The following is a 22,202-nucleotide window of genomic DNA, read 5'->3' on the forward strand; positions in this document are numbered from 1 at the left end:
TTCTCATTGGTAAAATGAACTGGAAATGGCAAACTACTCCAATATCTTTATCAAGAAAACCCCAGGGCAGCTAGGTGGCACAGTGGATAGAGCACCTGCCCTGGAGTCAGGAGTACCTGAGTTCAAATTCGACCTCAGACACTTAATAATTACCTAGCTATGTGGCCTTGGGCAAGCCACTTAACCCCAGTGCCTTGCAAAACCTAAAAACAAAACAACAAAAAAAATGGGGTCACAAAGAGTTGAACAGGATGGAATGACTATAATGGCAGGATCAGAGAAGAAAAGGGGACCCATAGTTGAGATGCTAAAAGTGTAACAACAGAATCTGGCAACAGATTGGATATGTGCAGTGATTTGGAGTGAGGAGTGAGCTTGGGTAATGAGGAGGAGGAGGGTGGTACCTTTACAATATCAAAATTAGGAAGCAGGGAGGATTTCTGGGAAAAGATGAGTTCAAAAAACTTTACAGTATTTTGTAAATACTGAATTTAAGATGTCTACAAGCCATCCAGTTCCAAATGGGAGATGCAAATCTGGAGGAGTGAGAGGAAAGGATGTGGAAGTATCTATCGTTGGACAATCTTTTTAAAGTTTACCCACAGAAGGAAGATCACATGAGGGGATTTTGAGGAGGGGAAAAACACAGGCACACTTGAAGGCAACATGAAACTAATCAGTAGGCAGGAAAGATTGAAGGTCAGAGAGTAAGGGTGAAAGATTGGACAATCTACTGGAGCATGTGAAATAGAATGGGATTCTGTATGCAGGTAAACAGATTTGCCTTTGTAAGGTAAAGAATTACTTCATGTGAGACAAGTGAAGGAAAAGATGGCTGGGGAAGCTGTCTTCAGATTGGGAGATGAGGAGGGGTGGAGAAGAGGGAGATCTTAGCAAATGGAAAGTCTGAAAAGGGATGAAAAATTTGGGGAAATCTGTTAAGGTAAGTGGTATTTAGTCAATTTTGGAAAATGATTGGTCTGCTACAATGAGGATGCAGTATGGAAGTGAAAGATGAAATGACTGAGGAAACAAAGGTTCAAACTTCTAAGCAAATCTACTAAGCAATACATATTGATTACATAACAATTTGAGACCAGTTCTCTTCAGTGTGGGCACTGGAGACAGATTTTTATACATTTAAAAACAAGACCAATTAATTAAAAGAAAACAAACTTAACCTGGACACAAAATTAGGAATCTGGTTTCTAACTGGAGGAAAGGTTAGGGACTTTCTAAATTGGGAGTGGAGAAGCAAACTAGTGCCCCTCTCAGAAATCAGAAAATGGTGTCTCACTCCCCCCAAGTGGCTATATTCAAGAGGTTACATGGAAACAAGATCTGATTGATTAGTAAAGAGCCAGCTTTCAGATAAGACTTATCAGGTGATTGAGATGTGTAATGTGAGAAACTTCTTGCATCAATCTTTGGATCTAACCAGATTTCTGGTCAGCATGACCAAGATCTTTAGTTAAGCAACAGGCAGAAGTGGTCCAGCTTCCCAGCCATGCAGGTCTAGGTTCAAATTATGCAATAATTTTCTCACAATTCCCATAATAAAGTTTTTCCCCAAGGCAAAAATTAAGACTATAATCATATTTGAATAGAAAGAGAATTGTGTGTTAGCTCCAGAATTGAATCATGAGATGGAGTCAGTGTGATTCACTTAAATTCCACTGTTAAAAGCTGTTTTATTTTCTTCAATTCCCCTTCTGATTTTTACAGGAGGGAACAGATTACACATCTATAAGGTTTTTGTGTGTATATATATATATATTCATAATCAGAATTATGTAAGCCAGGTTATAGATCAATCTATATAGAGGTCTCACAATGGACTAATTTTAAGAAAGGAGATTTACATGTCACCAAGGTAACCAAGAAAATTCAGCAACCATAAGTACCATGAAACAAAAGGCCAAAACAATACAATGATTATTTTAAATAATATCAAGTATCCTTGAATCCTAGTAAAACATTTAATCACATTTTGTCTTGACACTCTCACTAGTTATAAATAAGCTGGGGCAGCTAGGTGACACATTGGATAGAACACCGGCCCTAAAGTCAGGAGGACCTGAATTCAAATTCAGCCTCAGACAATAATTACCTAGCTGTATGACTTTGGGCAAGTCATTTAACCCCATTAACTTACAAAAACAAAATAATAAATAAATTAATAAACCACCATGAAGGCATGTTGCTTCAAAAAGAAAGGAGAATCCTGTCCTTAATTTTCTTCTCAGATACTCACACTGCTGGTGAGAGGAGAGATACATAAAAGCAAGAGTCAAAACCAAAGCTCCCAGGAATGCATCTCTAACTTCACTGCAATAATAATAACAATAACAGCAACAAACCAAAAAAAACCTCAGTCTAAAAATTAATCCTGCCTTTACCCTAGATTTGTCAGGGGTCTGTGTTTTATTGATGTGGGAATGTTCTTCATAGTCATATCATAACTAATCTCTAACTTCTTTTGTTCAGTCATTTTTAAACCATGTCCAACTTTTTATGACCCCATTTGAGATTTTCTTGGCAGAGATATTGGAGTAGTTACTCCTTTCCTTCTCTAATTTGTTTCACTAAAGCAAACAGGGTTAAATGACTTGCCCAGGGTCATACTATACTAAGTCCCTGAGGCTGAATTTGAACTCAGAAGAATGAATCTTCCTGACTCCAGGTCTGGCACTATGGAGGTTCAGAATGGTTTAGTGACTTATATATAGTCACATGGAAAATACAAGTCAATAGCAAGATTTAGAACCTAAATCTTCCTGATAGCAAATTTGATGTTCAGTTCACTAGATTACAATATTTTGTTGCCCTGCTTAGGGCTCCATTTAAGATATCCCTTTGAACAGAGTCAGCCTCCAAGTAGGTGAATACAACTATTTTTCTGTGCAATATGATTTACTTTATGAGACTAGATCATGTTGAAATTCACTTTTTTAAATCAATCTATCTACAAGCATTCATCGAGGACATACTAAGAATTCTAAGAGGCAGAGGTGAAGAGGGAAAGTATTCCAGGTATGGGAGACAGTCAATACAAAGGTGAGGAGATGGGAAATGGAGTGTTACATGTAACCCTTCAAGTTGACCATTGTGACAGAAAAGAAATATTGTTCAATAAGGCTGGAAAGTTAGGCAGGAGCCATGATAAAGAATTTTAAATGGAAAAAAATCACCTACCTCCCAGGTTGTTATAAAGATTAAATGGGATTCTTTACTACATAAATAATAGTCATTGCTGTCATTGCTATCATATTAAAAAAGAGAGTATCTTTGATCCTGGAGATAATAGGAACTACTAGAGTTTAATAGTGGAATAATACATGATCAATATTGTGCTTAAGAAAAACAATTTGAGCAAGGTAGGTTGGAGCACAAAGTAATCAACACAGATTCTGTGACCATGCTTCTTGAAAGACTATGCAAGAAGATCTTCCCAATTAGAATCTTATATTTTTTATTCTCTCTGAATAAAATGTAAATTTAGGAAAGGACCCAACTTTATTTACTATGCCTTGAATAATGGGTCTTGAAATCTTTGGTTTTGTTTTGTCTTTCAACTTAAGAAATGAAACAAACAATTCCATAACATAGTAGAATAATAGATGATTAACATGAAAGATAAATCTATCATGTACAATTTGCTATTTCTTTTGATTGGTTGGTTCTCATCCTTTGTTATAGAAGAGGCTCAAAATGACATCACTATTTTAGAGACAAGTTGCCATGTGTCCAACTGTGGCTGATTAGACCAATAAGCTTGGAATGCTCTACTACAGGTCTGGCACAAATAGTCCATATGACAATCTAGGATGGGTTTTTATTTCTTTTAAAGTTATCTTGTAATTTTTTTTTCCTTCCCTCCTTCCACCTCCATCCTGGAGATGGTGACTTTTAGACACAAAAATGTGCATATATGTATATTTGTACATATATATATATATGTTAAATTATTCTATATATCTATCAGTTGTTATGGAAGCAGATAGCAGCTTTTTTCATATGTCCCTTTTAGTAATTTGGGTAATTATAATAGTCAAAATGACTTAGTGGCTCAAAGTTGTTCTTAAGAATATTCTTAAGAATAAAGAGCAATTTTATTGCTATTATTATATACTACGTTTTCTTGGTTCTGCTCATTTTGCTCATCAAGTTGATCATTGTTCATAGAACAATCATTCCCCAACTGATCAGCATCCCTACAACTTCCAATTCTTTGTCAGCACAAGGAGGTCTGTTATGAATATTTTAGAACATTTAAATAAGTTCCCTAATCATCTTGGGAAACAAACCTAGTAGTGACATTGGCTGGGTCAGAGAGTATCAGGAGCTTAACCTTAACCTTCTCAGTTCTACCAACAATAAGTTAAGTGTCTCAATTTTTCCACATCTCCTCCAACATTTGTCACTTTCTCTTCTATTATTTTAACCTGTTTCATCGGCTAGATGATAAAATGATACCTCAAGGTTGTTTTAATGTGTATTCTTCTAATTGATAATGATTTAGAACACTTTCATATGATTACAAATTGTTTTGATTTCAGCATTGCAAAACTGCTAGTTCATATCCATTTATCAATTGAATAACTTGAAGTTCTTATAGATTTGACAAAGTTCTATATATATATATATATTTGAGATGAGACCTTTATTTGAGAAACTGTCCATAAAACTGTACAATTTTCTGTTTCCTTTCTGATCTTGATTACTTTGGTTTTATTTGTACAAACCTTTTTAATTTAATGTAACAAAATTATCCAACATAAAGCTCACGACCTCAATAGAATTATTTTAGAAAAATAAATTGAACAGGACATATATGAGCTTCCTAAGGAAAAAGGCATCAGAATCAAAGTTTTACAAGTGAATTTAAAATAATTATTCATAAGAATTCTATTACATACCTATATATATATATATATATGTATGTGTGTGTGTGTGTGTGTGTGTGTGTATGTGGATGAATGTTGAAATGTTTCATAACATGTAATTGGAAAAATAAAATTAAAAATTAAAAAAAGAAATGACAAAATAGAATTATTTTGCATAGTTTTAGAGCTGGGATTGCATCTTACTTTGCATCTTATTTTTTTGGTCTGTTTGTCTTATTCCTCCTGTGGTAAGCTCCTAGAGGACTAGGCTGGTGACATTTTTGTGTTTTTATCTCCAACTTAAAGCATAGTGCTTTGAATATAGTCAAAAGGCTGAAAATCTCCCCTCTCAGGAGGATGGATATTCCTTAAGGACAGGAACAGTTTTCCATTTTTGTCTGTAGTTAGAACCTTGCATAAGTGGATGCTTAATAAATCTTCACTCATGAAGTCATAGATATAGGTATAGAGCTATAAGTGGAACAAATTTGGGTTAGATTGAATTGGACTGAATAACTGAATGAGGCAAGGTACCAGTCATCAGGGACTTAAAATGCAATAAAGAATATAGTCACAAATAGAGTCCTTTATGGTTTCATCTTTATCCTGTGCCATCTCTTTCAGTCAACTGTGTAAAGTGTTTCTTATCCTAACATTGTTCCCTTAAAACTTCTAGGAATGATACTTCCTCCATCTTCCACTTGAATATTCTCTGGTTAGTTCAGCACATATGTAACCAAACTGTCCAGCCTCTCTACAGTTTTTCAATAGAATAAGATATTTTTTAAGCTGTGCTTTGCACAGAACAGAAACATTTAAAATCTACTTAGGCACTGAAAATAAAATTAAAAGCTAACAAAATACCTAGTGTCAAGGAGCCTATCTCTATTACATTGATTTTATTCCTGTGTTCTCTCAGCCTTTGTCTCTCTCTACCTTGGAATCCCGCTATCCAGCCATAGGATCATATCATAGATTTATAGCTATGAAGGATCTTAGAGGCTCTCCTGTCCAACCTCCTAATTTATTAGATGTTCCTAACAGAGCAGTTAAGTAATTTGGACAAGGACAAAGTAGCAAAGCTGGAACTTGCCCCTCTCCACCCCCAGACTGCAAATCTAATATTTTTCCTTTTTTCCATTCTCATTCCCCTCTTCAACACAAGAGAGAGGAAGAGAGCAGAGACAGAGACTGAGAGAAAGAGATAAGAGACACAGAAGCAGAGGCAGAAAGCATTAGTTGCAGTGTCTTTTCTCATGAGACAATTATGCCTTAACCTAAATGATTTCAGTTACTCTTTTCGGGTCTGCCATAGAACAGGGATATATGGTAGAGCAAAGAGCAACAGAATTTAGTAGAGTGATTTGGATTTGGATTTGGAGAAGGCAATGCTTTTCACTTTATGTTCAGTTCAGTTTTTCATGTTCAGTTCAGTTTTTCAGTTTTCAGGATGATGTGTAATACTTTTGGCTAATTGGTAAGAATAGCACATTAGACCAATGTTCCCAGGCAATAGTTTGCAAAGATTTTCAGCCAGGCATGGCATTACTCAGCAGGGGTTGCTACCTGTGCATAGAGATTACATATCTGGAGAAGTGCTCCAATAACGTTTCACCTGTTCCTGGGGAGCAGAAATTCTCTAACAGAATCAAAGCTTTTCAGTTGCGTCATAAGAATACAGTCACAGAGAGGGACGTCTTCCTTGTATTGGTGTAGCAGAAGTTGCTGGGGCCTGAGGTCATGATGTGACATAGGATTCACTGGGTGGTATAAGGGGAATGATCTCTGGAGAATGCTCAGCCAATGACTTCATAGAATTTTGGAGTTGTAGAAATCAGCAGAGGGCATCAGCAGAATTTTCAAGTACAAAAATATCCCTGAGTATTTATTCTTCCAAGTCTCAGCTTCCACATCTGTAAAGTGGTCTACCTACTTCACAGTTTTAAAGAAAGATAGCACTTAACTTAGAAAGTTATGAAAGATATGAAAGATAGAGTTAAGTGCTATCTTTTTTTAAACTTTAAACTTCTTCTAAGTTATGAAACATGAGCAATTCTAGAAGGAAGCCCAGAAAGGGAATGTTGAGATGTTGAGAGTGATAAATCAATCCCTCTCTTATTGTCTGTGTGTGTGTGTGTTTTATCTAAATAAAATGGATGGTCATGATTACAGGATTTAAAGTTGGAATCTTTTTAAAGGTCATTTTATTTATTTCATCCAAATAAAAAGTAGCAGAACAGAGGGTTAAGTGTAAGACTCACCCACATATCCCCAACCTGGAACTGGATACCACAAACTGTCTAGGAGTCCTCAAATGCTTTCCAGAACACTTTAAAAATTAGAAACCAAACCATCTGAGTTCTAACTGAGTTCTAACATGAGGTAGCTTTGATGTATATAAATGGATCAAAAATTGGTAGATCTAGATCTGAGTCCTAACTCTGCCCTCTGAATTTGAACAAGTCACCAAAAATATGCTACATTGTCACATAGGGTCTCTTCTGGTTTTGAAGGTTAATAGAAGGTTAATAATGTGTTTTCTCTAAACCCTGGATGATTTGCAATATAATCCTCCATATCAAGTCTTATGAGACATGCCAGGGATTGCATAAGAGAAATGTTTAGGTGGGAGCTAAATAAACTACAGTAAATTTTCTGGAAGTCCTATGTTTAAAAAAAAAAGGTTTTGACTAACTTTCAAGTACATAGTCAGCTATATGACTTCTCAGTGCATTGGAAAGCTAACTAAAAGAAAATTGGAGTCTTCTGATTGGGGTCAGGGTACTCCCTGTTCTGCTTACAGAAGGCTTTAGACAAATTCTCTGGACTTCAGTCTAATCATCTGTAAAATGAGGAATTTGGAGTAGATAGCTTCTAGTATTATAGTCAGTTTTCAATTTTCTAGAGGTTTTCTAGAGGCTGACAATCAACCTGGTGATTCATACCTTTTGAGCAACTGTTGAAGGAATAGGCTTGTTTAACATTGCCTGAGAGCTTGTAGCAGTGGGTAGAAAGAAGTTGCAAGGAGGAAATTTAGGGTTGGTGACAGGAAATTGCTTCCAAAAATGCGAACTAGAGCAATCAATCAGAAAAATGACTTTAAGGTATAAACCTTTTCCTATATGCAGCCCAAATTATGCAGCCCAAATGGTGGTTAACTTAGAAGCAACAAAAATAGCAATAAAGATTGCTGAAAAGAGAAATTCCACTCTTTACTAAGTCTTATAAATGAAAGTGTAGCCACCGGCTACTTGAGTTCAGTTTTGCCTATAAAGAATCATTCAGACTCAGGAAAACAAGGGTGGAAATAAAATAAAATTTATTAAAGAAGTTGAAACACACCTCATCCAGAGGTCAAAATGTGAACTGCCTTCCCCTCACTGGACCCGGAATTAGGGTTCCAAACAAAATCACCCAATTTAACAAGATTCAACATCTTTAAGATTACAGATTACAAAATTTGTTTCTGTTACATTCAGAACTCTACATCTTGTCAATTTATATCACAAGAGTTCAACAATCTTTAAGATTAAAATTTTTTTGTTACAGTCATAGGTGCTGCAGTTGTTTTCAACAGATTATCATGGACCAACTGTGAATGATGAATTATCAAAATATAATTCATCATTCACAGTTGGTCCTTATCAAAATATAATTCATCATTCACAGTTGGTCCATGATAATCTGTTGAAAACAACTGTAGCACCTAAAATAATTTAGAGATTTTGTGTTATGCTAGTAAATATGCTAAAGGAGGATGCATGAGAAAAGTAGCTAAGATAACTGTAGACCATATTTGAAGTGTAAAAATGTCTAGATTCTTGAATTTGTTAAAAAAAAAGAGGAATGAACCTATAACTAGATCTGAAATATTGTTTGAGATCTCAAACAATATTTCAAAGTAGCAATCATCTCTATCATTTGATTTTGGAGAAAAAAATATCACTCCAAATATTGATAAACCACAAAAATAAAAAAAAAGCAGGAGGAAAGCCTCCCTATTAGAAGAGTAGAAGGAAAACTTTTCTGCAAAAATTGAGTTTGGATCGGCAACTCAAAACATATACCGTCATGCAACACACTGTGTGACTCCTGCAACACACTTCGATGTTTGACTCCTATATGAAAAGTCATTTGATTAAAAAAAAATACAAGAGAAAGTGGGGATTTCATTTGCATCATGATGAGTGGGAATGGGAAAATCATGACAAGACAAGGTAGAGAGGAGATGTCAAAGATAAAATAGATTATATGAATTACATAAAGGTTCCAAACAAAATCAAATCCACTAGAACAAGAAGGGAAATTATTAGGGAGAGGAAAAAAATCTGCTCCATATATCCTGAACAAAAGGGTGATATCCAGGATACTCAGGTACCAGACACAAATCTCTAGGACCAGGGCAGCCATTCCTGACTAGATAAGTGATCAGAGGAAATGCAGAAACAGTTTTGTAAAGAAGAATGACAAGTCTCAAAGACGATGAAAGGAGTCACTGTCAGAGGAGAGATGGTCAGATTGGTATAATTGGTATAATTCCATAATGATGTTGGTGGATCGCTGCATTGGCCAATTTTGGAGAACATTATGAAATGATGGAAGAAAAAGATCTAAATCTTTTATGCTTATTTTATGCTTATTGACCTGATCCTTCCTGGGCAGATGTGGGGGGGAGAAAGACTGAAAGAGATGCCCCCTCCAACAATATGCTCAAATATGCACATTGTGGTGGGGAAATAAATGGGGTATGTAAATGGGGTATGCAACCAGCCATAAATTGCAACAGAATGTGCTTTTATTAATTTTTTTATAAGAAATGGCTATGAGAAACTGGAAGACATGGAGGAAATGATGTGGAAGGAAGAAGTATAAGCAGCAAGATGACAATTTCATACATAAAAAGACCTTACAATGACCTTTCATTCCTACTCCTCTCCAGTAAGTGGAGACAACTCAGCTATCAATGTAGAATGTGACGTGTTGTGGTGGATGCAGTGTTGTATTGGTATTCCTAAAATTTTTGTATTTGTTCCAGCTTTGGGGGGTGGTATCTAAGAGGGGGAAAATCAATAAAATATTAAAGTGTTATCCAAAAGACAGAATGAACTTCTCTCTATAATCTTTTTTTCTCCTATTATCTTAACCCCAAGGATTCATCAGTTTGTTAGTTTCTAGTTTTTTTATAAGTAAAAAAATGAAAACAAAGGCATCATGCAGAAAATGGAAAGGCTGGGGAATAAAGGAACAAGGAATACATGCTAGACATTCTGCTTTATATATCCAATGCTTATCAATTAACCAAAAAAATGCCTTAATGACCTAATTTTAGAGGAAATATAAGTGAGCCAGCAGGTGACTGAGGCTGGATTCAAACTCAGATTGTGCTGACAGTGCTGGCCCAAGACTCTATCCACTGAGTCATCTAGAGAGCTGTAAAGTCCCCAAATAGACATTACCTATAGAAGAGGCTTGACTGAAACTGAACCCCATTCTCCCTGACCCCTAGCCCCCAACTCCAATCTCTCAAAATGTAAAGAAGTTAAGATCAGTTACACTGGTCATCAGTCAGGCAGGACAAAGCTTCTCTTTCTCAGTGGGCCTTTATCTTGCCCTGGGATTTATGCAGTCTTCCCTGCAAGGGGGAAAACACTGGACTCTTTAGAGAATTGACCCCTGAATACTCAGGGCAAGTGTCTCCTTGTGGTTCTGAGCCTTGCTACTCTCCTCTTGCAGATCCTCCTCCAGCTTCCACCTGGTCCCCTTGTGCTCAATGCTGGTTCCCAGAAGGCTGTGAGAATTTGTGGGCCTCTTTCCAGAGCTCACAAGTCAAATTGAGATGAATTTTTTCATTCTCTCAGTGTGGTAACAAGGGGCAAAGGAGAGCTTAAGCGCTGGAGGAGACCCCAGAAACCATTGAGTGCAAGCCCTTCATTTTAAAGGGAAGGAAAAGAGGTCAAGAGATTTGACCAGAATCACATAGCTAGCTAGTAAATGACTGAATTCCCCTAGCTCCCCCACATACCACACTGGTCTGGCTCTTATTAGACACTAGTCAAGGGAGAGACAAAGAGCATATGGATTGTTTTCACAGTCACAAGATTTAAAAGAATAAAAGGATGGTTTGCCTAGGGAAAAAAAAAGGTTAATATAAGATCATAACCAAAATTAATATGGAGTTTGCTCACCTAAAAGCCAATGTGAGTTTGGAGGTGACATTGATTACTCTTGGCTCCTAATACTCATCTCTGGACAGTGCCTTAGGCAAAGCTTTGAAGATGCTTGCAGGGCAACAATTGTCGGTTTGTTGACCCAGCTTTGTTTGAGTTTAGAAGTTACTGACTTTCCAACCCCTCCAGGGCTCCATTTACAAGACTCCCGAGGAGATGAAGTGCTTCTGCCCCCCCCCCCCCCATCTGGCCTTTCTAACCTTTGCCTGTGGGGGGGAGGGGAGGGCCGGGACAGGAAGGTGAGGGATCTTGGGAAGAGGTCATTCAGCTAGTTTGCCCAATTTTTTTCTCAGAACTATTTGTAGGTAGGCCTGAGTGAGTGAGTGAGTGAGGTAGGGGCTCTGGGAGGTGGGGAGGATGAAGAGTAACCCCAGGGGGCAGGGTAGCTGGAGGGCCCGACGGAAGGTCTGTGAGACCGGAGGGGCCCGAGTCAGTCTTCTGGCTTTCCCATGCGTTTCAAGTCTTTCTCAGCACCTGGCGGGCAGGACTGGAGGGGCTTGGCTGAGGAGAATACCGCCTCTCACATCATCTCGGTGCAGCCCATCGCTCCAGGCAGGTGGCCGGGTACCCCTAGATCCCTCTGTCCCTCGAATGTCCATTCTTGCCCCCAAGAGACCTAATTATTGTGATGCGTCCTTTTTTCTCCCTTTCCCCTTCGGAACTTTTAATACACGAAAACACAGCGTTTGGCGCGTTTTTTCTGTTTAAAGACACGACATAGATGGACAAGGTGTGTTTTCTTACTGAAGGAAGGAAGGAAGGAAGGAAGGAAGGAAGGAAGGGAGGAAGGAAGGAAGGGAGGAAGGAAGGAAGGGAGGAAGGAAGGGAGGAAAAGCTACGCTCCAGGTGGGCCAGCCGGGTTCTGCCATCTGCTCGGGTGGGTGGAAGTCTGGGAGGCCAAGGCTCATGTGGGACTCGCGGGGATCCGGGGCATCCGAGTGCCCGGGACGAGGCGTGCTGGCACAGCGGCCCACGGGGCTCGGGCTTTTGTCAACAAAGCAGCGAAGCAGTCCGCGGCACGTGTCCTGGGCCCCCAGCATGCAAGCGCGCGCAGACACCTCCCCGCCCGCCCACGGTCACGGCCGACACGTATGTGCGGAAGTGGGGTTCGCGATTGTCCCCGGACGCGGCAGCCCCCCGGGGGGTCCCGAGGCAGAGGGCAGGGCAGGGCAGGGGGCTGCGCGCGCGGCCGCGCGGGGGGGGCGGGAATGTGCGAGGCCGCCCGCGCCCGCGCCCGGCCCCTCCCCGGCCCCGAGGCTCGTGCCCGCGGCCCCGCCCCCGCCCCCGCGGCCCCGCCCCGGGCGGGGCTGCGCTCGGCCCCGCCCCGCCCGCTCCGGCCGCTCCCGGGCGCGGGGCCGCGGGCCGCGCACCGTCTCCCTCCCGCGGGCGCGGGCTGCGGCGCGCACCAATCAGGGGCCGGCGCTCGGCTCTATATAAGCGGGCCGGGCGGGCGCTCGCTCACTCGCGAGTCCGCGGCGTCCTCTAGTGACTCGTCGCCGTCGCCGTCGCTGCCGCCCCGCCCGCCGCTGCCATGTCCGAGACGGCCCCCGCCGCGCCCGCCGCCCCGGCCCCCGCCGAGAAGGCGCCGGCCAAGAAGAAGGGCAAGCGGGCCTCGTCGGCCGGGGGCGCCCGGCGCAAGGCCGCGGGCCCGCCGGTGTCGGAGCTGATCACCAAGGCCGTGGGCGCCTCCAAGGAGCGCAACGGCGTGTCGCTGGCCGCGCTCAAGAAGGCGCTGGCGGCCGCGGGCTACGACGTGGACAAGAACAACAGCCGCATCAAGCTGGGGCTCAAGAGCCTGGTGAGCAAGGGCACGCTGGTGCAGACCAAGGGCACGGGCGCCTCGGGCTCGTTCAAGCTCAACAAGAAGGCCCCGACGGCCGACGCCAAGGCCAAGGGCAAGAAGCCGCCCGCGGCCAAGACCAAGAAGCCGGCGGCGGGCGGCGCCAAGAAGGCCAAGAAGGCGGCGGGGGCGGCGGGCGCCAAGAAGAGCGCCAAGAAGAGCCCGAAGAAGGCCAAGCGGCCGGCGGCGGCCAAGAAGGCGAGCAAGAGCCCCAAGAAGCCCAAGGCGGCCAAGGCCAAGAAGGTGGCCAAGAGCCCGGCCAAGCCCAAGGCCGCCAAGGCCAAGAAGGTGGCCAAGCCCAAGGCCGCGAAGCCCAAGGCCGCCAAGAGCAAGAAGGCGGCGGCCAAGAAGTAGAGCGCAGAGCTAGCCTCGACGCTGGACACACCCAAAGGCTCTTTTCAGAGCCACCCACCGCCTCGGCAAGAGAGCTGGCGCGCCTTCCCCCCGCGTGCGTGTCCGTGTGTCCGTGTGTGTGTGTCCGTGCGTCCGTGCGCGCGGCCAGGAGAGCCGCTGCCCTGCCCCCGGGGGGTCACGTCGGGCCCCGGGGCCGCGCTGCGGCCGGACGCGGAAGTGAGTGTCCGGGGCCCCTGGTGCCCGTGCGGCGGCTCCGGCGCCCCCTGGCGGCGCCCCGCGGCCTCGTGTCCGTGCGCAGTCAGTCCAGTCCGCGCTCCCCGCCCCCACCGCCGCGGCCGCGCTCCGAGGCCTCAGTCAGCCCGCCCGGCCCCCCGACTCGCTTCCCTGGGGGAGGGGAAGAGCCGTGTGTGGCCCGCGGGGGGAGGCACAGAAACTTGGCATCGACTCCTTGTTTGTGTTTATATGTACAAAATCCATGCACACCCTTGAATCTGTTCGGAATAAGATCCATGCACACACATAATTATCTCTGTTCGGAATAACAGGAGGCGCCGGGAGCGGTGCAGCCCCACGGGGAGGCCCGGGGACGCGGGGGCACACACACAAGCACGCCCGACACGCCGGCCCGGACTCGCGCTTCGGGGGAAAGAGCATAAGAGGGAGGCGCACTCGTGCGTGGAGAGGCGCAGAAGCGCTCCTTGGCACCGACTACCTTGTTTTATTTGTTTACTTAACATGCACATAATGTATAAAAACATCTTAAATAAGATCCGAGTACAAAACCGGGCTACACTTTTATCTGTGCTGGGAACAAGACAGCTCAGGCCCAAGGGCCGCCGCTCCCACGGGAGGCGCCGGGAGCCGCACGGGCAGAGCCGGGCCGAGTCGGACAACAGCACGCCGGCCGCCCGCACACAGGCGCGCGCACACACACACGTAACACGGCACACGCGGAGTCTCACAGCCTCTCTAGGAGCGGGTGGTGGCTCTGAAAAGAGCCTTTGGGGTGTGGACTTTCCACCGGGGAAAGCGGCGCCTTACGCCCTCTCTCCGCGGATGCGGCGGGCCAGCTGGATGTCCTTGGGCATGATGGTCACCCGCTTGGCGTGGATGGCGCACAGGTTCGTGTCCTCGAACAGCCCCACCAGGTAGGCCTCGCTGGCCTCCTGCAGCGCCATCACGGCCGAGCTCTGGAAGCGCAGGTCCGTCTTGAAGTCCTGGGCGATCTCGCGCACCAGCCGCTGGAAGGGCAGCTTGCGGATCAGCAGCTCCGTGGACTTCTGGTAGCGCCGGATCTCCCGCAGCGCCACGGTGCCGGGCCGGTAGCGGTGCGGCTTCTTCACGCCGCCGGTGGCCGGGGCGCTCTTGCGGGCCGCCTTGGTGGCCAGCTGCTTGCGGGGCGCCTTGCCGCCGGTGGACTTACGAGCGGTCTGCTTGGTGCGGGCCATGGTCGGGAGGCGAGAGCGGAGCTGGTCCTGGGCAGGAACGCGACTGAGGAGGCGCCGCGCGCCGCAGCCCTTTATAGCCGCCAGAGCGCCCTGATTGGGCTGAGGGAATTCGAAACTCCCGCGCTGAGCCCCGATTGGCCCAGGCCCCGGACCCACAGGGCCGCCTTGCCATTGGTCGTGCCGCTCGCCTTCCGGTTCGCCGCCGCTCCGCCCCTCTCGGCTTCCCCCCTCCGAGCCCCGCCCCTTGCCGGCCCCCGGCCCCGCCCCCGTCAGTCCCTCGTCTCCTCACGCCCCGCCCCGCCCCTCCGCCCCCCCACCCGGGACGCGGGGGAGGAGCCTCCTGGGCCGCGCCTCCCCCGCCCGCTTCCGGGACTGCGAGGGGGGGCAGGGGCTGTGCCCGGGCCCTGCAGCCCCAGCCCCAGCCCCGCGTCCGACCGCCGCCCTGGCCGCCCCCGAGGCCCCCGGCCCTCCCACCTCCCCCACGTGACACGCTTCCGGCGCCCCCCCGCCCCGCGGGGCCCCATCGGGCGGGTTCCGGCCGAGCCGGGTCCGAAAAGCGCGCCTGAGCGCGGATTGGCCGGAGCGCGCCCCGCCCCCCGCCGCCCCCCGCCCTCTGGGCGCGTGTCCGGGCCCCGCCCCGCCCCGCCCCCCGCCCTCTGGGCGCGTGCCCGGGCCCCGCCCCGCCCCGCCCCGGGGACGCGCCACCCACTCCGACAGCCTCCAGGGGCCCTGCGCGCGGTGCAACTTTCGGGGCGCCGGGGCTCTGGCCCGTCAGCACCCGGGGGGACCACAGCGGGGGGGGGGCGTCGGTGCGGGGCGGTATAACGAGTCGGGGGCCGGGGGGCGCGGTCGGGTTCGGGGGCGGGTCGGCAACAGCCCTCTCTTGACGGGGTGGTGGCTCTGAAAAGAGCCGTTGGTGTCGGGGTGAGCCGGGCGGCCCCGGGCGCGCGCGGGCCGCCTACTTGCCCTTGGCCTTGTGGTGGCTCTCGGTCTTCTTGGGCAGCAGCACGGCCTGGATGTTGGGCAGCACGCCGCCCTGCGCGATCGTCACCTTGCCCAGCAGCTTGTTGAGCTCCTCGTCGTTGCGGATGGCCAGCTGCAGGTGGCGCGGGATGATGCGCGTCTTCTTGTTGTCCCGGGCGGCGTTGCCCGCCAGCTCCAGGATCTCGGCCGTCAGGTACTCCAGCACGGCCGCCATGTACACGGGCGCGCCGGCGCCCACCCGCTCGGCGTAGTTGCCCTTGCGCAGCAGCCGGTGCACGCGGCCCACGGGGAACTGCAGCCCGGCCCGCGACGAGCGCGACTTGGCCTTGGCGCGAGCCTTGCCTCCCTGCTTCCCGCGGCCGGACATGACGGATGCAGCTGCGTCGGCCACCGACTGCGCGACTCCACTGGTGCCCGGCCGCGCCGCGCCGCCGCCTTTTATAGCTTGCGCGGGGACCGCGCGGCCGCCGCCTCCCATTGGCCGGCGCGCCGGCTTTGTGCGGCCGGCCACTGGGGAAGCTCGCCTGCCATCCCGCCATTTACATGGCCGTCCTCCCGCCTGTGACGCCACCCCCGGCCGCCCGCCAATCGCGGCCCGGCGCCGCCCGAGCCCTCATTTGCATAGCGGCGCTATAAGGAGCGGGGGCCGGCGGCGCCACGCTCGTCGCCCGATCCGCGCGCTCCTCCTCTCTCGACTCGTAGCCCGCGCCCGCCCTCGCCATGCCCGAGCCGGCCAAGTCCGCCCCTGCCCCGAAGAAGGGCTCCAAGAAGGCCGTGACCAAGGCCCAGAAGAAGGACGGCAAGAAGCGGAAGCGCAGCCGCAAGGAGAGCTACTCCATCTACGTGTACAAGGTGCTCAAGCAGGTCCACCCCGACACCGGCATCTCCTCCAAGGCCATGGGCATCATGAACTCCTTCGTCAACGACATCTTCGAGCGCATCGCCGGCGAGGCGTCCCGCCTGGCGCACTACAACAAGCGCTCCACCATCACCTCCCGGGAGATCCAGACGGCCGTGCGCCTGCTGCTGCCCGGGGAGCTGGCCAAGCACGCCGTGTCCGAGGGCACCAAGGCCGTCACCAAGTACACCAGCTCCAAGTAAGCGCGGCCGCCCCGGAGCCGCTCGCGCCGCCGCCTCCCCGCCCCGAAACAAAGGCTCTTTTCAGAGCCACCACCTCGGCAGGCGAAGGAGCTGTCTCGCGCCACGGACCACCCGCCCCCGGCCCCTGCCCCCGCCCCCGCGCCCCGCTGCCCGGCTCCGCCGCTCGCCCCCTCCCCTCCCCTCCCCGCAACTTCCGCCCGCTAACTTTGTGCTCTCGGGAGTCCCCCCTCCCCTCCCTCCCTCCCTCCCTCCCCGGTCCCAGCGCGCAGGCGCCGCGCGCCTCTGGTTACGAAACCTCCCCCGGCAAAGCCCACTCCTGGCGCTTTCCCCACGCCCTGCCCTGGCTCCCGCTCGCTCCGGCCTCGTGACTCCGGCGCTCCCTCGAGTCTTCTAATCCCCCTGAGGCCCGAGCGAGACTTGGGGCAAGAGCAACGCGTCCCGCGGCCGCTCTCAGCTGCGAGCGTCCTCAAGGGAAACGAACCTTGAGTCCTTTTTGCCTCCGAAGAGCCTGGATTGAGCCTCTGGGCAAGTGGCGAAGGTAGGAAATGGAGAGCAAAGGCGGCCTTTCCTTTCCGTTTCTGACCCTGCAATTGTTCATGCTTTCACCAAAAATGGTGAATTTGGCAACTTACCGAAGTTGGTAGTTTAACTCCCATTTTTATTGGCTGTTAACAAACATGTCAAGTTCCCGATGAATAAAATTGTTCCATTTCAAAGTTACATACAAAGTAACTTCAGAAAAGGTAGTTGAAGAATCCTTGACAACTGCAACTGCTCAGGTTGAACTCCCCAGGCGGGGAGAGCGGCCGGCCTCTATGGACCCGAAGGACTCCAGTGTTCATTAGATTTTTAAAACTCTTAAAAATGACTCCATTATTTTATCCACCTTTTTACAAGGCAGACAAGATTCTACCAATTTTTTTTAAGAATATCAACCAATGCGGTCTGCAAGTTCTAAGCACGAAGACTGAAAAGAACCAAAGGCCACGATGGAGGAGGAAATTTCTTAAAAATAAAAATATCGGGCAATACATCAATATTTTGATCATTTTAAAGAGTATATTTGAAACTCAAGTTGAACTCGAATTTGAACTGTAGGTTTGATTCAGTATTAGAACATATTAAGATCTACAACCTAAATTATTTTTATAGCCATCACATTACAAGAAAATTTCTTAATAAAACAATTTCTAAACATCAGATTAGACTTTTCCTTTAATATACGTAGTGATATTATCTATTATAGATTATAGAATATCCTATAGTGATTTATGTGGAATGTAGTTTCTATAATATAAATGGCAAGATCCTATGTAATGAGGATGAATTAGATTCAGTAAGATAGAAGTAAAACAAGCATATCCATAATATTATTATAATTAAAATAACTCCAAATTACTACTTGTGAAGAGTCCTAAATAACGAAATATTATAGGTAGCTGAGATAATGTAAAATTGACAATAGAAGATAAAATAATTTGCTCTTTGCCTTATCAATTAAATTAACCCAATAATTACTTCATAGAGCTAGAAGCAAAAGAATGCAATTCATTAAGAAAATCAAAATTAAAAATCTGCATTATAAACATTAAAGAAACAAAGATTTTAACTTTAGATTTATGCATCAGAGAAGAGTCCCTTGATCAAGCAAAGAGTATGGAGGATCACACATGACAAGGTGGGTAATTAAACAGAATTAAAACATTTTGCAATACAAAACCATCATGACTAATAGAATAAAAAGGAAAAGAATTAACTGGGAAACTAAATCTTTTCTTCAGTTTTTCTGATGATCTCATTTCAAATATATATTAAACATTGACTCAATTTTATACATTCTCCAATTAATGGTCAAAGGACATGAACAGTGTTTTTCATTAAAAATTTTTAAAATAAGTATTTCTTAAAGTAATCTGTCCTCACTATTTTTTTTTGACCATACACATTCCATATTGAGCATATTTTTAAAGGGAAAAAAAACTTTTGATATAGGAGGAATCACAACAAATTCTTACAAGAAGGCATGTTTAAAAAATGTCTGCTACACTTAAGTTTCCCTTCTCTGACTAGAATGCTGGCATGTTTCATTTCATTCTTTTGGAATTATGATTGTATTCCTGAGTTCTAAAATCTTTCAAAGATGTTTTCCCTCATGTTTTAAATAACAAAATTTTCTTCTGTTGTGTCATATTTTCCCAACTTCCTCTGAAATTGTCCATTTTATTATTTTTTCATGGTCCATCAATATTCTATTATATTCACAATCCACAATTTGTTTAGCCATTTCCTAACATGGGGACACTGTCTAAGTTTCCAGTTTTGGGCTACTTCAGGAACAAAAAAGGCTGTAATAAATATGTACACTTGGATTTTTTCTTTGTTTTTTTGGACATATAGATTTAGGAATGGTATACTTTGTCCATTTTTGAAGAGATGTAATGATATTTAGGGGTGATAACTTGATTGTGAATTGGAAGAGTTTCACAAAGTCTTCAGCATGACATACTGTCTTCCAAAGTCATCAAAATCCAGCAGCAAGACAAAAGTCAAGTCTGATAATGGTTTAGGATGAAGTGAATGACCCTCCTCTGTGTCTCTGAGGCCTGACCAAGCATCTATTTCAGATACCTTCATGTCATTATTCTCATCTGCTCATTCAGCAGGTAGAAGACTCCTAATGCTTGGAGTAGACAATCCGATAACTGGCCAATGGGTTTGAGGCCTATTGGTTACCCTTTACCTGCTTTAGCTAAGACAATTATACCTGGTCTGATCACTGAGCATGCATCAAAGGTGGATCAACAGTCCTGAAAAGGGCTCCACAAACCCTCACAGCAGAGGTGCTAGTCCTCTCTGAATACCTATACAGTCCTAGTGGTAGTTTCACTGGGTACAGATGTATGGGTAGTTTAAAGGTTATTTTCTAGGCCTAATTCCAAATTTGTTTCCAGAATGCCTGGACCAACTCAATAGTTCCTCCAACAATGTGCAAGTGTACCTCTTTTTTCCACAACCACCCTAACACTTAGCATGGCCCACATTTGTTATCTTTGCTGAACTGATCGGTATGAACTATAACTTCAAATTTGCTTTAATATCTCAGTGATTTAGAATATTTTTAATCTGATTGCCAATAGATTGAATTTCTTCTTTGGAAAATTTTTTAAAATGTCTGACTTTGTTTACTGAGGGATGACTTAGTTTTACACTATAGATATTTGAATCTATTTCTTCTATATTTTGGAAATGAGACCTTTAGAGAAGATATTTTCCTACTGAAGATATTTTCCCATTTACTCATTCCTTCTATTTTTTATGGGAATAGATTTATTGAAAAATTTAAATGTTATGTAATCAAAACTTTATCTTGTGTGATCCTTCCTATGGCTCATTTAGTCATCAACTCCTCCCCTATATATAGATCCAAAAGTCTATTTCTTCCTTGCTCCTCTAATTTAAGATGTAACCTGTTATGTACAGGTCATGATCCATTTACAGCTTCTCTTGATATAATGCTATGAGGTGGTGTTCTAACCCTAATTTCTGTCAGAATACTGTCCGGTTTCCTAGAACTATTTGCCAAATAAGCAAACTTCCCCTCAGCGACTGGGGGGCTTTGGGTTGATCAACTTCTTGCTTATTCCCTTCTTTATTGTCTCCCAATCTATTCCACTGATTCTGATCAACTGCTGTCTCCTTTTAAAGCAGTACCAAATCATGTTCATGATTATTGCTTTTAAGCACAGTTTGAAATATGGTAATGATAGACTCCCTTATTTCCGACTTTTTTTCCTTCCTACCCTTGCAGGTTCTGGATCTTTTGTTCCTTTCTATGAATTTTGTTTTGTTTTTTTTCCTTCCGTGTTTACAAAATAAAATTTTGAGAGTTTGGTACAGCATCAAATAAATAAATTTAGGAAATATTTTAATTTTTATTATATTGGGAGCACTTAATATTTTCCCAAATATTTGTCATTTCTTTTAATGTTAATATAATGTTTGTTTTTATTTCTTCACAGAGTTTTTTTGGATTAAATATTTTTTAAACTTTTGTTGTTACTTTACCAGGTCATCAAGGATTTCCTAACAACCCACAGGTAGTCTACATGACTTCAACCCCATTATCATCATCTCCCCTTGCCAACTTTAACCTCTCCTCAAAAAACTTACTACCAGAAAACTTATCATGGTGATTGCTTCAAATTAGGTACTTACAGGACTTCAGTACCCTCAGTTGCCTCTGATCCTCTGATGGGAAGGCAAAAAACCTACCCATATCCCAGCCCATTCAAACATCCCTTTAAAGAATGCTCAAAATTACAGCCAACTCTTCCTTTTCCTCCAGCTGCTTTTTTCGGTTTGTACTCCACCAAAATCAATGTCCCCATCCAGATACCTTCTGACTGCTCCTATCTGTGTCTGGCACATAGTTCTTTAATAAAGGTTTCCTATACTGTTTTGTAAGTACTGTGTTCTGAATCTGCAAAAAAAAAAGTTTAAAAAATTGTCATTGTTCTCAAGGAGACAACATATAAGCAACTATGTGTGAATAAGACACACACACACAAACACATGCACAAACTCTGAGATAATCGCAGAGTTTGAGGAGTATCCCAGAATGTTTCTTGCAGAAGGTAGAATTTTTTCTGAAACTTGAAGAAGGTCTGAAGGTGGAAATAAGAAGGATTACTGTTCTCTGAGAGAAGAATTCTCTGTAGAATCAAGAAACAAAGTGGAGTGGTGGAGGAGGGGAGAGCACAAAAAGACCAGAAGTATAGCAACAAGGATGGTTAGGAAGGATTTGAAAAGTCAAACAGATGGTTTTATATTTGATCTATACAAGTAGTCCCTGAATAGAGGATAAGAGTATAGAATAAATATTTAAGCCCTTACTCTGGGTTAGGCACTCTTATTAGCATCTCTTTGGATTTTGATAACAACCCTGGCAGCTAGGTACTATTACAATTCCCATTTTATATTTGATGAAATTGAAGGAGAATTTGCCTAGCTTCAACTAGCTAATAAATTGTCAGAGGACAAACTTGAATTCATCTAACTCTAGACCCAGCACTCTAGCCTCTGCACTATCCACATTCCTTGTCAGTAATGCAATTTTTTAGGAATGACACTTTAGGAAGATCAGTTTGACAATCGAATCAATGACGGACTGTATTAGGGAGGATCTGCGACAGGGAGACCAATCGACAGGCTCTTGTAGTCTTGAAATAAGACAGTTTGTACCAGGGGGATTCAAAGTAGGAGAGAAGATAACATATCAAGGAGATATAACTAATATAGAATCAACAGGACTTGGCAACTAATTGAATATAGGGTTAGGACGGGAGTTAAGAGTGTGGAATTG

At 45.3% G+C, this 22,202-nt stretch overlaps 4 protein-coding genes across 4 annotated transcripts; 2 read left to right on the forward strand and 2 right to left on the reverse strand.

Moving 5' to 3' along the window:
• The first annotated feature begins 12,607 nt into the window (after positions 1–12,607).
• Positions 12,608–13,394, forward strand: LOC141488536 (histone H1.5-like). The gene has a single exon (XM_074188657.1). It carries the CDS (start codon positions 12,645–12,647, stop codon positions 13,305–13,307), a length of 663 nt encoding a protein of 220 aa, XP_074044758.1. The 5' UTR covers positions 12,608–12,644; the 3' UTR covers positions 13,308–13,394.
• An 857-nt stretch (positions 13,395–14,251) lies between these two features.
• Positions 14,252–14,807, reverse strand: LOC141488537 (histone H3). Its single transcript, XM_074188658.1, has one exon. The coding sequence runs from the start codon at positions 14,753–14,755 to the stop codon at positions 14,345–14,347; it is 411 nt and encodes a 136-aa protein (XP_074044759.1). The 5' UTR covers positions 14,756–14,807; the 3' UTR covers positions 14,252–14,344.
• Positions 14,808–15,474: 667 nt separating this feature from the next.
• Positions 15,475–16,189, reverse strand: LOC141488538 (histone H2A type 2-A). The gene has a single exon (XM_074188659.1). It carries the CDS (start codon positions 16,104–16,106, stop codon positions 15,714–15,716), a length of 393 nt encoding a protein of 130 aa, XP_074044760.1. The 5' UTR covers positions 16,107–16,189; the 3' UTR covers positions 15,475–15,713.
• LOC141488539 (histone H2B type 2-E) lies at positions 16,165–16,939 on the forward strand. The gene has a single exon (XM_074188660.1). It carries the CDS (start codon positions 16,460–16,462, stop codon positions 16,838–16,840), a length of 381 nt encoding a protein of 126 aa, XP_074044761.1. The 5' UTR covers positions 16,165–16,459; the 3' UTR covers positions 16,841–16,939.
• The last annotated feature ends 5,263 nt before the right edge of the window (positions 16,940–22,202 follow it).

Source organism: Macrotis lagotis, chromosome 5 (genome assembly GCF_037893015.1).
Source record: "Macrotis lagotis isolate mMagLag1 chromosome 5, bilby.v1.9.chrom.fasta, whole genome shotgun sequence".
Classification (NCBI taxonomy): domain Eukaryota; kingdom Metazoa; phylum Chordata; class Mammalia; order Peramelemorphia; family Peramelidae; genus Macrotis; species Macrotis lagotis.